Here is a 14,441-nt window from a genome sequence, read left to right on the forward strand (position 1 = left end):
TTGAAAACCTGGAAAGGATTCAGTATTGTAGATGCCACTAAGAACATTTGTGATTCATGGGGAGAGGTCAGAATATCAACATTGACAGGAATTTGGAAGAAGTTGATTCCAGCCTTTATGGATGGATGACTTTGAGGGGTTCGAGACTTCAGCGAAGGAAGTAACTAGCTGTGGCAGAAACAGCAAGAGAACTGTAATTCGAAGTGGAGCCTGAAGCTGGGACTGAGTTACTGCAATCTGGTGCTCAGACTTTGTAGCAGATGAGTTACTTCTTATGGATGAAAAAACAACATGGTTTTCTTGAGATAGTATCTACTGGTGAAGATGCCCTGAAGATTGTTGAAATGACAACAAAGGATTTCGCCTATTGCATAAACTAAGTTGAAACAAAGCGGTGGCAGGATTAGAGAGGATTGACTATTTGGAAAGAAGTTCTGCAGTGGATAAAACCCTATCAGACAGCCTCACATACTGTAGAGAAATTGTGAAAGGAGGACTCAGAAGCTTCACTGGGAAGCTTCATTGTTTCTTGTTTTGAGAACTTGCCACAGCCACCCCAGTCTTCAGCAGCCACCCCCCTGATGAGTCAGGAGCCGTCAGCCTCAAGACAAGACCCTCCACCAGCAAAAAGATTGCACCTCACCGAAAGCTCAGATGATGGTTAGAGTCTTAGAGCCATAAAGTATTTTTAAATTAAGGCAAGCACATTTGTTTTAGACATAATGCCATTGCACTCTAATAGACTACATTATAGTATAAACGTAACTGGGAAACCAAAAAATTCACGTGACTTTCTTGTGCCGTTCGATGTTTGTTTTGTTGCGGTGGTATGGAGTCAACCTGTAATATCTCTGAGATATGCCCGTCCTTTTTATGGAAAGCACATTAGGTGCCGTTGAGAGGAGTAAGAGAAGATGTGGTATGTCTTTTTGGCAACCCGTATAGAGCTCAAGCTTCCCACATGCTTGCTGTATTTAAGCTAGAGCTATTTCAAGATATTTTAAACTAAAAATACTCCTGGTAGCAAATCTTTTGCCAGTTTGTGTCAGCCTGCTCTCGACACCTCAGCATCGTAGTGATTCTGGGTCAATTGGTTCAGCCCTGGCTCCCTACCTGTGCTTCCCAGCACGAGGCCGAGTCACCTGCTAAAGATTTCTGAGGACACCAGCCTCTCTTCTCCTTTTCTCTAAGCTCTTCTAACTTGAGGAACTTTGTTCCAGTTGGGCTCGGGAGTGGCAGAGTAATTCATCTTCCCAGATGGGATTTCTGTTTGGTGGGTTCCAGTCTTTTCATCTCATTTTAGCAAAATGTCTTAGGAGCTGTTTTGAAGGAATCTCTTTCTGTCGTTGATCCTTCAGGCCACAGCTGCACTGACCACCTTCTCACCCCAGGCCAAGTGTGGTCAGTGGGAGTCTGGAGTGCGTAAGCTGGGGCTCATCTGTTGAGTGACAGTGAAATATCCAAATGAAGTATCCAGAAACTTGCCACATGTGTTGATTTGGAGTTTGATAGAGAGAAAGATCAGGAAGTTACATCTCTATAATCTGTAGAATCAGAGAGTTTTATTTTTATTTATTTTTAAATATTTGTTTATTTTGAGGGAGGGAGAGTGAGTACATGCACGTGCATGGGGGGGGGGAGGAGAGAGAGACAGACAGACAGACAGACAGACAGAATCCCAAGCAGACTCCATGTTGTCAGTGCATCGGGCTCAGACAAACAGTGAGATCATGACTTGAGCTGAAATCAGGAGTTAGATGCTAAACTGACTGAACCACTCAGGTGCCCCGGATCAGAGAATTTTAATGTTTATTTATTTTTGAGGCAGAGCATGAATGAGGGAGGGTCAGAGAGAGAGGGAGACCCAGAATCCGAAGCAGGCTGCAGGCTCTGAGCTGTCAGCACAGAGCCTGATGTGGGGCTCGAACTCACAGACCGTGAGATCATGACCTGAGCCGAAGTCGGAAGCTCAACCGACTGAGCCACCCAGGTGCCGCCACCCCCCCCCCCCCCCCCCCCCCCCCCAGCAAATCAGAGAATTTTAAAACTGCAAGGGACATTAGGAAATCATTGAACCCATCCACATTGGACAACTGTGGAGTCTGAAGCTCAGAGAGATTGTCTGATTTGCCCAAGAGTACATTGCCAGCTTTTGGAGTCATCTGCAAGAAGCTTCTAGTTAAAGCTGTAAGAGAGGATTCTCTGAGGGAGGATAGAAGCACAGGTTAATGCCCAGTTAGGAATGCGCAGGAGACAGAGTTGCCAATAAAGGACACCACACGTAGTAGCTGGATGCCTGACAGGAACATTGGGAGGATGGAATCACAAAGGCAGAGGGAGGAAAGAATTACAGTTAGTGGAGAGTCAATGGAGTCCTCTCACTTAGAAGTCAGGAATGAAGAAAGAATATCGAATTTGATCATTAGGAGAACTTGGTAAATTCAAGAGTGCAGTTTCTGCAGAGGGAAGGCAGAAGGAATAAAAGAGTACCGAGGAAGGCCATGGAAAAGTCTGGCGAGTGATTGGGAATAGCAGAGTCAGCTAGCAGAGAGCGAGGGCAGCAGAAGCAATGGTAGGGCTTCCTGGGAGGGCTGTCCTTGTTAGGTCTGAGGGGAAAGAACTGGTGTCCGTGGGCGGGGCGGGCGGAGAAACGAAGAATGCTTGGGAAAGAAAAATCAGTGGCAGTGGGAAACCGCGGAATCCATCGGTAACTCACACTCGTGCGATTTACTGTATGCCAAGCCCTGCTCCAGGTGTCTTTACGTGTAATAACTCACTTACTTCTCACAAACCCTGCGGGGCCAATTCTATCTCTGGCTTATAAAAGAGGAAATTGAGGCACGGAAGCGTTAATCTGCCTGAAATCACATAACCTGTTGGCACAACCGAGATTCGAGCCCAGTCTGGCTCCCGAGCCTCCGCACTGAACCACCAGACTGCCCTGCTGCTCTTCCGGTTGTCACTGTTGGTCAGAAATGTATTTAATTTCGTTACAGAAGTAAACCCGAACCTGCGAATTACTGGGTCTAAAACTGTTACATATTTTGTATGTATTCGATAATTAGAAAAATCCCTCTTGAATAACAATTCACGGTAATTTAAATATTCTCCCTTTTAGGCTGTGCATTATGTGTGACTCTTCCGATGAGTTTATTGAACTTTTTCAGGTAAGTACCTTATTTATTTGGGCAAGAAGTGTGACAGTTGTTAGATGAATTTTAGGATCTGTTTTGCTTTTGGAATCTGGACATTTTGAGAAGGTCATAAAAGCTGTGTTTTGAATCTGGGATGAGTTTAGGACCATTTAGGGTATCTATGGTGGCTGTGTGGTCATTTCAACCACAGCACAAACTACTAGTTCTTTTGTTACAGTTTTTGGTTCACGAGACAAGTCTTCTAATTTGTCATTTTTTGTGAGTGAATTGGGAAGGAGTGTGTTCCCGTTGAATAGTGACAGGTTTATGTCCTTTTTAGAAATTGATGGTAAGTTTTTATGAATTGATTCTGTGTAAGTTTAGTCAGCATGATCATAAAATTAAATTTCTGAGTTTGTGTAGTTTAGGACCAAACCCCGGATCTATGCTGACTTCCAAGTCGCACTGTATAAAAATTCCCGCCCCGAGGAGTGGGGCCGGGGATACTGTGGGAGTTGCCTGGGCAGAGTTTCATTTCTCTGATCTGCACTTCACCTTTGCTCAGCCACGCTGAATTTTCTTACGGGCCCTGAAAGTACTTTGCTGTTTTCTCTCCTTGGTAACTTGGCCCCCACCTCCCTCTAGTGCTGTCTCCTTTACGTGAAACACTTGTACTTCCCACTTCATCCTTCAGTCCTCAGATCTGTCTTGCAGAATCCTCTCTGTCAAGCCACACTCTATGAATCTTCCCTGTCGATGGCAGCTGGCAGCCATTCATAGAAACCATAACATTTAAAGCTCTGAAGGCCTTAGAGATTGAGACCTTTCCTCTTCTTCTAAGGATGAGGTCCTCATCAGGCAATATCTTGTCCAGAATCATGTTGTCAGTGACAGAACCAAGAGGAGAATTTGGGGCTTTGTTCAGATGAGCAAACATGTATGGGAGTGTGTGGCCAGAGACAGTGAGATATGCTAGGATAGTCTCAGTGCAGGGTCGTCCGCTTTTAGATTCTCTGTCACTTGGTATCATAATAACACAGCCAGGTACTTGCTAGTGCTGTTTTGTGTTCATTTTATTTCCCCTCCTAGAGCATAAGTCTTGTAAAACAAAAGATCAGGTTTTATTTATCTTTACGTTCTGGAGGCCCCGGGGTCAGAACACTTCCATTCTCGTCCTGGCCCTGCCACTTGGTAGGAAGTTATATAAATTTGAATTCTCACGTTGTCACTTAACCTGTCTGTAAAATGGGGTTTAGTAATGTTGGTTCTATGTATGCTGTGGGATTATTGTGAGTGTAAATTAAGAGGATAAGTGTGAAAAAAGTTTCAAAACTACAAAAGTTACAAATACGGAATGATTTTTATATTGTAATAATGTTCTTTGTATTACTTGATTTTTTTTTTCAGAAGCTATAAAAATAACACCTTGAAACACAATTCAGTCTATGAAGCTATGGTTCCCTTTTTTTCTCCATGTTTGCTCTTCATTTTGTCTACAGCATGGATCCTTCAGTCACCTTCAGATATTTTAGAGATACATCCTAGACTATTCTACTTTATGGTTGGAACAGCCTTTGCCAACATCACAGTAAGGTTTTTTCTTTTTCTTTTTTTTTAATGTTTATTATTTTGAGTGAGAGAGAGCACATGCAAGGGAGGGGCAGAGAGAGAGAGGGAGAGAGAGAGAATCCCAAGCAGTCTCCTGGCTGTCAGCGCTGAGCCCAGCGTAAGGCTCGATCTCACTAACGGTGAGATCATGATCTGAGCCTAAGCCAGGAGCCAGATGCTTAAGCTGAGTGACTCAGGCGCCCCAGGTTTTTTTTCATTTAAGTCCTGTCTAAGGAATATATGACAAAATGTGATAATTGGAGAAATCTTCCGAATTAAAAATAAACAGATTTTAATTTAAAGATATTTTACAGTAGAAACTTTAAAGAGTAATAAACCCAAACACAGAACATGCTAAAAATTATTTTTTCCTTTTCCAGATGGCTGCAGATCTAATGATTAGTTTAGGGAAACTAAAAAGGGTTTTTGAGAAAACACACACACACACACACACACACACACACACACACACACACACATTTTTAAATCAGCTGATTTTAAAATTAAGAACAGGTGTAAAAACTTTGTAATAAATACAACATATTTTTCAAAAGCCCTTTCTCTGCCATGGCCCAGCAAGACAGCAGCCAGGAGAGATCGGGCGCAGTTGAGAAAAGACCTTAATAGTCCTGACAACCCGGGAGCATGTGCTCTAGCTCCGGTCAGGTCCTTAATAAGTTTTTACTTTAAAAGCTAGCCACTGAGCTTATGTTTCCATGTGTGTAAATATGTGTTCATTATCACCGGTCCTACTGATTTCGCAGGGTTTAAAGATCTGAAAATATTAATACCTTGTATTAAAAAATTATCTCTGAAGGCATAAAAGTAGATTTGAGTAAGGTATTGGAAGTAAAGAAGCCAGAGAGGTTTTGAGGTGTTAATATGACAATATGACTGAATTGGAGATAGCATCTCTTCATCACTATAAAGAAATTTAGGTGTATGGAGCTATACAAGGCTATTTTGAAAGTTCTTTTCTGTTATCACACCATCTTAAAATCGGGAGAAATTCCTTTTATCCAAACTGTTACCTAGCGGAAGAATGCCTTCTATAGCATCCTCACTAAATTATTTTCCAGCCTTGTCTGACACTCGGGGAGTCCACGGGTTTGGAGGTGGGACAGGGGTTCCGTTGGGCTTCTGAGCAGTTGAGAACTTCTGAACTTAATAATGTTGTGTAAGTGTGTTGGAATGCTTTTAAATGTTGGAGTGACTTGTTTTGAAGTGCTTTGCTAAATGACATAGCAGATAAAGGGCTAGTATCCAAAATCTATAAAGAACTCACCAAACTTCACACCCGAAAAACAAATAATCCAGTGAAGAAATGCGCAGAAGACATGAATAGACACTTTTCCAAAGACGACATCCAGATGGCCAACAGACACATGAAATGATGCCCAACGTCACTTCTCATCAGGGAAATACAAATCAAAACCACACTCAGATACCACCTCACGCCAGTCAGAGTGGCCAAAATGAACAAATCGGGAGACTATAGATGCTGGCGAGGATGTGGAGAAACGGGAACCCTCTGGCACTGCTGGTGGGAATGCCAACTGGTGCAGCCGCTCTGGAAAACGGTGTGGAGGTGCCTCAAAAGATTAAAAATAGATCAACCCTACGACCCAGCAATAGCACTGCTAGGAATTTACCCAAGGGATACAGGAGTGCTGATGCATAGGGGCACTTGTACCCCAATGTTTATAGCAGCACTTTCAACAATAGCCAAATTATGAAAAGAGCCTAAATGTCCTTCAACTGATGAATGGATAAAGAAGATGTGGTTTATATATACAGTAGAATACTACTTGGCAGTGAGAAAGAATGAAATCATGCCATTTGCAGCAATGTGGATGGAACCTGGAGGGTATTATGCTAAGTGAAATAAGTCAGGCAGAGAAAGACAGATACCATATGTTTTCACTCATATGTGGATCCTGAGAAACTTAACAGAAGACCATGGGGGAGTGGCAGGGGGAAAAAAAGTTACAGAGAGGGAAGGAGGCAAACCATAAGAGACTCTTAAATACAGAGAACAAACTGAGGGTTGATGGGGGGTGGGGTAGAGGGGAAAGTGGGTGATGGGCATTGAGGAGGGCACTTGTTGGATTGAGCACTGAGTGTTGCATGGAAGCCAATCTGACAATAAATTATATTTTAAGAAAATGAAGTGCTTTGCTAATTAAATTTTCATTCTTTTTTTTTTTTTTTTTTTCCTTTTCCCTAACTTCAAGTGTCAGCTGATTGTTTGTCAAATGAGCAGTACTCGGTGCCCAACTTTGAATTGGTTGCTGGTTCCTCTTTTCTTGGTTGTCCTGGTGGTAAACTTAGGAGTAGCCTCTTACGTTGAGAGCATTCTCCTGTATACCTTAACAGCTGTTTTCACTCTGGCCCACATCCATTATGGAGTACGAGTGGTGAGTCATCTAGAGCAAAATTGGTTCTATTTGGTTCTTGTAAGTAGTAGAAAAGTGGCGAAGGAAAAATTTCAAAAGAAAGTTGCTTATGAAAGTAGCTGGAAGAATTGGGATAGTCCCTATAAATATTGGATAATATCCAGGTACATAATATCAGATATTGTTTCTCTGATGAGTATGTTACAGTAACTACAAATAACTTTAAAACTCAATAGTTATTATGAGGAGTTCTTGTTTTTAGGTACAAATGTGAACTGTTTTCTTGGTGAATGGAATTGTAAGCTCTTGTGTGCTTTTAGTTATATGAGACCAAGTAATCCCATTTGTTGATTATCTATTTCTATACTTTTAAAAAAATTTTATTTATTTTTAACATTTATTTAATTTTGAGAGACAGAGAGAGACAGAGACAGAGCACAAATGGGGAGGGGCAAGGAGAGAGGGAGACACAGAATCCAAAGCAGGTTCTAGGCTCTGCACTGTCAGCACAGAGCCCAATGTGGGGCTCGAACTCGTAAACCATGAGATCATGACCTGAGCCGAAGTCAGATGCTTAACCGACTGAGCCACCCAAGCGCCCCTATTTATTTATTTTGAGAGAGAGAGAGACAGAGAGTGTGAACAGGGAAGGGGCAGAGCGAAGGAGAGAGAGAGAATCCTAATCCTGACATGGAGCTCGAACTCACAGACAGTGAGATCATGACCTGAGCTGAAGTCAAGAATCGGATTTGCAACCGAGTGAGCCCCCCCAGGTGCCCCTCTATACTTGCTTCTTTAGCTTTAGGGGACTTTTTGTCAGGAGAATTATAGAAGAGAATGGATTTAAGAAGTATTTTGCAAACCTTAATATTCTCTTCTAAAAAGAGACTAGTTTCAAGGCAAATGGACTGAGGTAGATATAATAAAATGAAAATCAGAGCCATGCAATTTATTTTTTTTCCTCACACTTTAACATTCTTTTCTAATTATGTATTCTAGCTGGTCTTATAATTATGGTTTTTAATTGTACAGTATTCCAGCAAGGAGATTACTTAATAATTACCCAGTTTACTTAATTATGATCCAGTTATTTTAATCATCTAGGTTGTTTCCAGATTTTCACCATTACAAATAAGGTTGGAATAACAACAACAAGAACAACAATAACAATCTGGAGTAATATATTTTTCTTTATTTTATTTTCTGAGGATAATTTCATAGCAATGAGGTTATGTAAAAGGGTATTCATGTTTTTATGGCTCTTAAAATACTGCTTTTATTTGGTATGCTTGTTTTGAAAGGAACTCCACCGTGACTCAGTTTGAGACACATGTCTTCTGTCATAATATTTTAAAATGAGCGCACCTAGGGGCACCTGGGTGGCTTGGTCGGCTACATGTCCAACTTCAGCTCAGGTCACGATCTTGTGGTTCGTGAGTTTGAGCCCTGCGTCGGGCTCTGTGCTGACAGCTCAGAGCCTGGAGCCTGCTTGGGATTCTGTGTGTGTGTGTGTGTGTGTGTGTGTGTGTGTGTGTGTGTGTCTCTCTCTCTCTCTCTCTCTCTCTCTGCCCCTCCCCCACTCAACGCTCTGTCTCTCCTTCAAAATAAACATTAAAAAAAAAAATTTTATATGAGCACACCTGTCATGCCTTTTACCTTGTATATGTTGCTAAATTTAGGTTTCTTCCCTTAGTGTTCTCCCCAAAGCAGCCTACATTTGTTAGAACAAAGTAGATGAAAAAAATCCACGATAACTATGGATTGTGACATGAGGACGTAATCATTTATGTTTTTATTTATGCATACTTAACATAAATGCTTGATTTTATGTCAACACTCTTAGGCTTTTATATTTCACATGCATGAATGTCTTGCATGTAAATGTCTTTTATACTTGTTCTAATTTTTTACAACCCTTCAGAAGCATATCTTTCGGAAACCGTACATATACCAAACCAACCCAAAAAACCTTTTTCGTTAAATTACAAAGGCAGTATATTTTCAGTGTTAAAAATCTGGAAAATAAATCAAAGTAATTGAAAAAAATTCTAGGAATATCTTTTTTGTCGGTCTTTGTGCTCTCTTGCCACGTTTTGCAACTTCTGAGCAGAAGGTGAAACTTGCAAGCTACACAGAACATTCATTTGAACTAGAAATACAAATGACAGCAACAGAACTAGAACTTTGGTAACTGACACATAACCAGGGTCTTGCCTGCCCACTAGGGATACCCTAACCTAAAATGTGGAGATCTGCTTTTCTACTGTTCATCAGGATTAGGAATGATTATCTAGAAATGCTGTAAGCAGTTGAATAGAGAGTCTATATATGTAAATATTTGACCTACTAGATATTATTGTGTCAACTAACCCAGTAGATTTGGGTGTGAATCTGGGTGGTCTGGAGGGCCCTGGAAGAAATTCTAGATTTGGGAGTTAGGCAGACCCATGTTAAGTCCTAACTCTCCCAGGGTAGTTCTAGTATTCTGTAGAATTCTATGGCCCTCTAGCTCTGTAGCTATCCTAGTCCACAAAAGCCTCTTTGTTATTTCTGCTGAGTTTTGCTGTTACAGTCGGTAAATTGTTGTCTCCAGTGGGTGAATTTTGTGTGCTTTTTAAAAATAATTAGGAATGTACTTGTCACCGTCTCATGTTCTGGTTTTCTATGTAGGTAAAGCAGCTGAGCAACCATTTTCAGATTTATCCCTTCTCATTGAGGAAACCAAACTCGGATTGACTAGGAACGGAAGAAAAGAGTATTGGCCTGTAATCTACAGAAGGAAGTACTGTAAATAAGATGCTTGTAAATATTTCATCCATCACCATTGAACTAAACTGATCTGCTTAACAGACACGGGAACTCAGTGTGTATAGTACTTGGACAAATGATCTGAATTTACGAAATTTTGGACCTACTAATTCCCAACATACTTTTTATAAAACTGTGTGGCATTTTGGTTAGGCATAATGTACTTTAGACCAGCAAAATGTTTCTAGTGATGTTAGCTTCATGAGTCCATGATGTTTTGGTTCGTACAGAGTTAAAAATGCTTTGTTTTTATTTTTAGAGCCCCCAGATTGGTTTAGGAACACTGATAACATTAAGAAAACCACAAGGTGTTTTCATATTTGATACTGTTTCAGTGGTAGGTCTTTCGCTATGGAAGTTATCAATAGCCCAAATCTAATACGGGGAAAAGATAAGAGGAAGTTACTGTTAGCCGGAGATGCCAAATGATTACAGAACAATATACAGTTGCCAAATACTCATTTCTCCTTCCCATGGAAATGCCTTTTGTCCTCATGTGCTAAGAGAGCTAATATATATATTTAGATTCTCTAGTATTCTGGCTCTCTTTCTTGGGAACAGATCTTGACAAATGGTTTAATTTAATTTAATAAAAAAAAATTTTTTTTAAGTTTATTTACCTAGTTGGAGAGAGAGACAGAAAGAGAGCACAAGCGGAGGAGGGGCAGAGAGAAGGAGAGACAGAATCTCAAGCAGGCTCCACGCAATCAGCACAGAGCCTGATGTGGGGCTCGAACTCACGAACTGCCAAGATCATGACCTGAGCTGAGATCAAGAGTCAGACGCTTAACCGACTGCACCACCCGGGCGCCTCCGGTTTAATTTTCTTTTAAAGAGAAATATTCTACTGAGACTTAGTAGAGAATGGATCATAATTGTAGCTCACACATTAACATGGTTCATCGTTTAAATGTGGTATTTTCCCCCTCAGCGGCAAGTTGGTGAGATTTGGTGCCTGCGAACTATGATTATATGAATGCATGTGACAGTCCCAGTCCTGTGATAATTACTCGTAAGGAACACAGATAAACTTCCTTATAAGAGAAATTTACCTTGGAGTTAGGAATCTCACGAACCTCCCTATGAATTACTGCTATGAACCTCACTCTGAAATTAGTTTCCTGATTCAATTTGTTCTTCCGTTCGATCGTCCTGTCTCTTTTTTGTGGAGGAGAGAGTGCTGTGTTTTTATTTCATACAGGATAAGGAAGTAGACATTCTTTCTTCCCCAACTTGCCCACTTTTCCACTTCCCCAGTTGAAGAAAACTTTTGAGATATATGCCTTACTTAGTATCTACTCTCTTTAAAATGACTTGGAATAATTTTTGAGGTTTACTGACAGAGGTAAAAATCCCTTTGACTTCAATGTGGTTGTTTTTTACATGACACCTTCTCATGACTTTCTTTTTGACTTTGTCTCTGTGTAGTTTGGTGGTGGTGATATTTACTTGCTGATTTTCCTTTATTTTCCACTGAATGAAGTTTGTGCTTGAATGAAGAGTGTATCTTAAACCCTTTTTTTTTTTTGGATGGATTGCACTTGGATAAAACTGGCACCACTGTGTTGATATGTAATTAAATTTTTTACCATTATTTATCTATGAATGTGACCATCGTTAAATTTAATTATAATGTATTCCTTTTTAAATTTCAGTCTGCTGCTTTGTAAAAATAACTATAATTGATATTTCAGTTTTTAAATTTGTAAATTCTAATCATTGTCATCCAGTGTATTAGAAATGAGGAGTCAAGGAGCTAACTCATGGTTCTGTACTCATTTTTAAAAACGGCTCGTAAAGGTTGAGGTATATCTGGTGACTTTTTCTGAGACTGAAAATAGGTGAGAAATTGATGCAGGAAAATGTGGGTAGTGATTCCATGTTTGTTAGTAACTTGCCATCATGGAGGTCAGAGAATGAATGAATTAAGTAACGGTAACTCTATTTTTTGTATACCTTGTTCTTTGTCATCTGCAAAATTGAACTGGATCAAGTGTTATTTTGGGCCGGGAACAAAGCTTCATTCAAAGGTTTCTGAGCTAATCATTTTACTATTTTGTTGACCTTGTACACAGAATGAGAGTAATCTGTATTATAAAGGAAAGAACTGATAAATATTTATTAAATGACAAATTTGGACCACAGGCTTTCTTCACCTTGTACAGTATAGTTATACACACACACACACACACACACACCCTTTCTGGCATGGGGTCGTGTCCTGTACTTCTGGGGCTGTTTTACCTCAAAGTGTGTTCTGTTCTCTTTCTGCTGCATTAAGTTTATTTGAAATTATTTGTGCCTGTACTGTATATTTCCCTACAGTGGTAAAGAATTATGCCATAGTTTCATTGGCACCGTTAGATGAAAGAAAGGTGGCCGTCAGCAAGATAAAAGTGAAACTGAGTGTTTCAGAATACTGTGGACTTGTGCATCGTTAGTATACTGCTGACGTTTTCTTGGTTCCGTCTGCCATCTTGAAGTGCATCTCGAAAGCCCCATTTGTTACGTAGTGATACAGCAGCTGAAGCAGGACTTCATTACAAATAGCTCTGAGCATTTGTGTCATGCCAATTACCACCGCATTTCCAAAGTATAAATATAAATATACAAGATCTTTCAGGCTTCTGCATGATACTTTGGGGGTGAGTGGACCACCCCAGCCTTTCTCCCAGCATACACTGAGCTGCCTTTAGGGGAGCAATGGCGTGGTTGGCCACACATGCATGTTTTCTGTCCATTTCAGAGTAGAGTGCCTTAGCCAGGCCGGAGGTTTCCTTTGTGTCTCTGCTGACCAGAGTTACCCAGACCTGTGAGAAGTTTCTTGTCAGGTTATGGTATGAAACCTGCCCTTTGGTGCTTGACAGAAATTAATTCCCCCACATTTGAGGGGAGCATGGGATAGAAAAATCTTTACCTGACTAGAGTATGTTATTGCCGTCTTTCCCAGTCCTTTACTAACATTCGTGACCATCAGTGCATCGCACAGTTTAAAATTGTCACGGGTTACGGCAGCGCTCCTCCATTCGCACACAACCGGGTAATACACAAACAGCAAAATCGTCCTTGGCATTTGAGTCACACCATGCTTAAAATGCTCTTAATTCTAATTTTAAAAAAGCTCCGTGCTGATTAGTCTAGAATGTACTTGTACTACTACCAACATGTCACTTATTTTAGTAGAGGTTTGGGGAAGAGGAGTGTACGTCTCGGGTTGCCCACATTCTAAGTAGGTGCCAAAAGAGTATTGATCATGACCCGGAGTCTGGGCTCTGGGGGAACATGCAAGAGAAAAAGCAGGCATCGGGTCCACTTTAAGGAGAAAAAGGGGTCACCTTAGTGCCCAGTGATCCTAGTGCAATACAGAATTTAAACTTCTCACATTTCAATTTAAATCGTCATTCCGCCACTAATTTCAAATTCAAATGTGAATTTGGAAGTTTCCTAAATGCTCAGTTTTCCAAGAATTTATTTCGTAGTCTGTTGAAAAGCCTTTGGAATGTACCTTGCTTGCCAAAGTAGACTTTGATTCTATCACCTGTGGAAAATAAAAAGGTAAACTGAAGGTGTTTGAGTCAAAGGCTCCATTTCCCCTTTCTATTCTAACTAGAAGCCTGTGTGTGACTCTTCCTTTCATTCTTCTTCTGGGCTTCCTTTGAACTTGCCACCACCGAGGACAGAGGCGCCAACTTGCTCTGTAGCGCCTAGATATTGCCACATTCCAATCTCCTTGATTGCCTTAGATCTCTTTGCTGGTCTAGGACTGGGAATGTGCTGGAGGCAACAGAATGAAGCCGATGGGCTAGAACTTTTGGCTGTGGGTCCCCAGAAAGGCCAAAAATAAATACAGAAATCTTTGGTTGCGTTGATTCCTATGTTCAGAGTGGCCTTTAGCAGTTCTGGACTTGGTTGAGCACTCTGTGGGAGATTTGTGAAGTCCAGTTAGAATTTTCTTTTTCTTCTCAAGTGTCTTTGTAAGGCAGCATGCCCTTTCTTGAACACCCTGTGGGTGAATAACCTTCCTAAATTAGCTGCCGGTACTGGAAACTTCCAAGAGGAATTTTAATTAGTATGCTGCATTTGAAGCACTTTGACATGTATATTTTAAGTGACAGTTTTAACAGGCAAATGGTGTTAAACTAATCACCGTGAAACTTGAAAGTGTGATGCTCTCTATGTTTTAGGAAGCTTAAGTAAATTTCTGATTTTTCTTTTATTAATTTTGTGACCCATGTGACTTGCGTAGTTTACTTTCCGTCTTTGACAGTGGCCCAGATGACTGGCATTGGCAGGCAGTTACACTAGGGTTTCTGGTAAATCCTGGTTGTCGAGCTTTTCCAGAGAGAGTGGCGACACGTACCTTCTTCCTCGTGTGAAGCCATGGGAGTGGAATCTGCTGGCTGATTCGTTGCAGGGCTTCCACAGTGCAAAATAAATGTAACCTTACTTTCTAACCCACATGCTAGTACTACGCTTTGCTCTTCAATAAACAAAT

General features: G+C 40.8%; 1 protein-coding gene across 2 annotated transcripts in view; it reads left to right on the top strand.

Moving 5' to 3' along the window:
- SELENOI (selenoprotein I) overlaps positions 1-10,479 on the top strand; it is a 40,606-nt gene extending 30,127 nt beyond the window's left edge. The window contains exons 7-10 of one of the 2 annotated variants that reach the window (XM_040496252.1): positions 3,119-3,167; positions 4,542-4,722; positions 6,977-7,159; positions 9,809-10,479. In XM_040496252.1, the coding sequence (XP_040352186.1) occupies positions 3,119-3,167; positions 4,542-4,722; positions 6,977-7,159; positions 9,809-9,907 (512 nt within the window). In that variant the 3' untranslated portion in view covers positions 9,908-10,479. The remainder of the gene's footprint in view (positions 1-3,118; positions 3,168-4,541; positions 4,723-6,976; positions 7,160-9,808) is intronic. The other variant, XM_040496253.1, reaches the window with a different exon arrangement.
- The last annotated feature ends 3,962 nt before the right edge of the window (positions 10,480-14,441 follow it).

This window comes from Herpailurus yagouaroundi, unplaced genomic scaffold, assembly GCF_014898765.1.
Source record: "Herpailurus yagouaroundi ecotype Mexico unplaced genomic scaffold, PumYag 188, whole genome shotgun sequence".
NCBI lineage: Eukaryota > Metazoa > Chordata > Mammalia > Carnivora > Felidae > Herpailurus > Herpailurus yagouaroundi.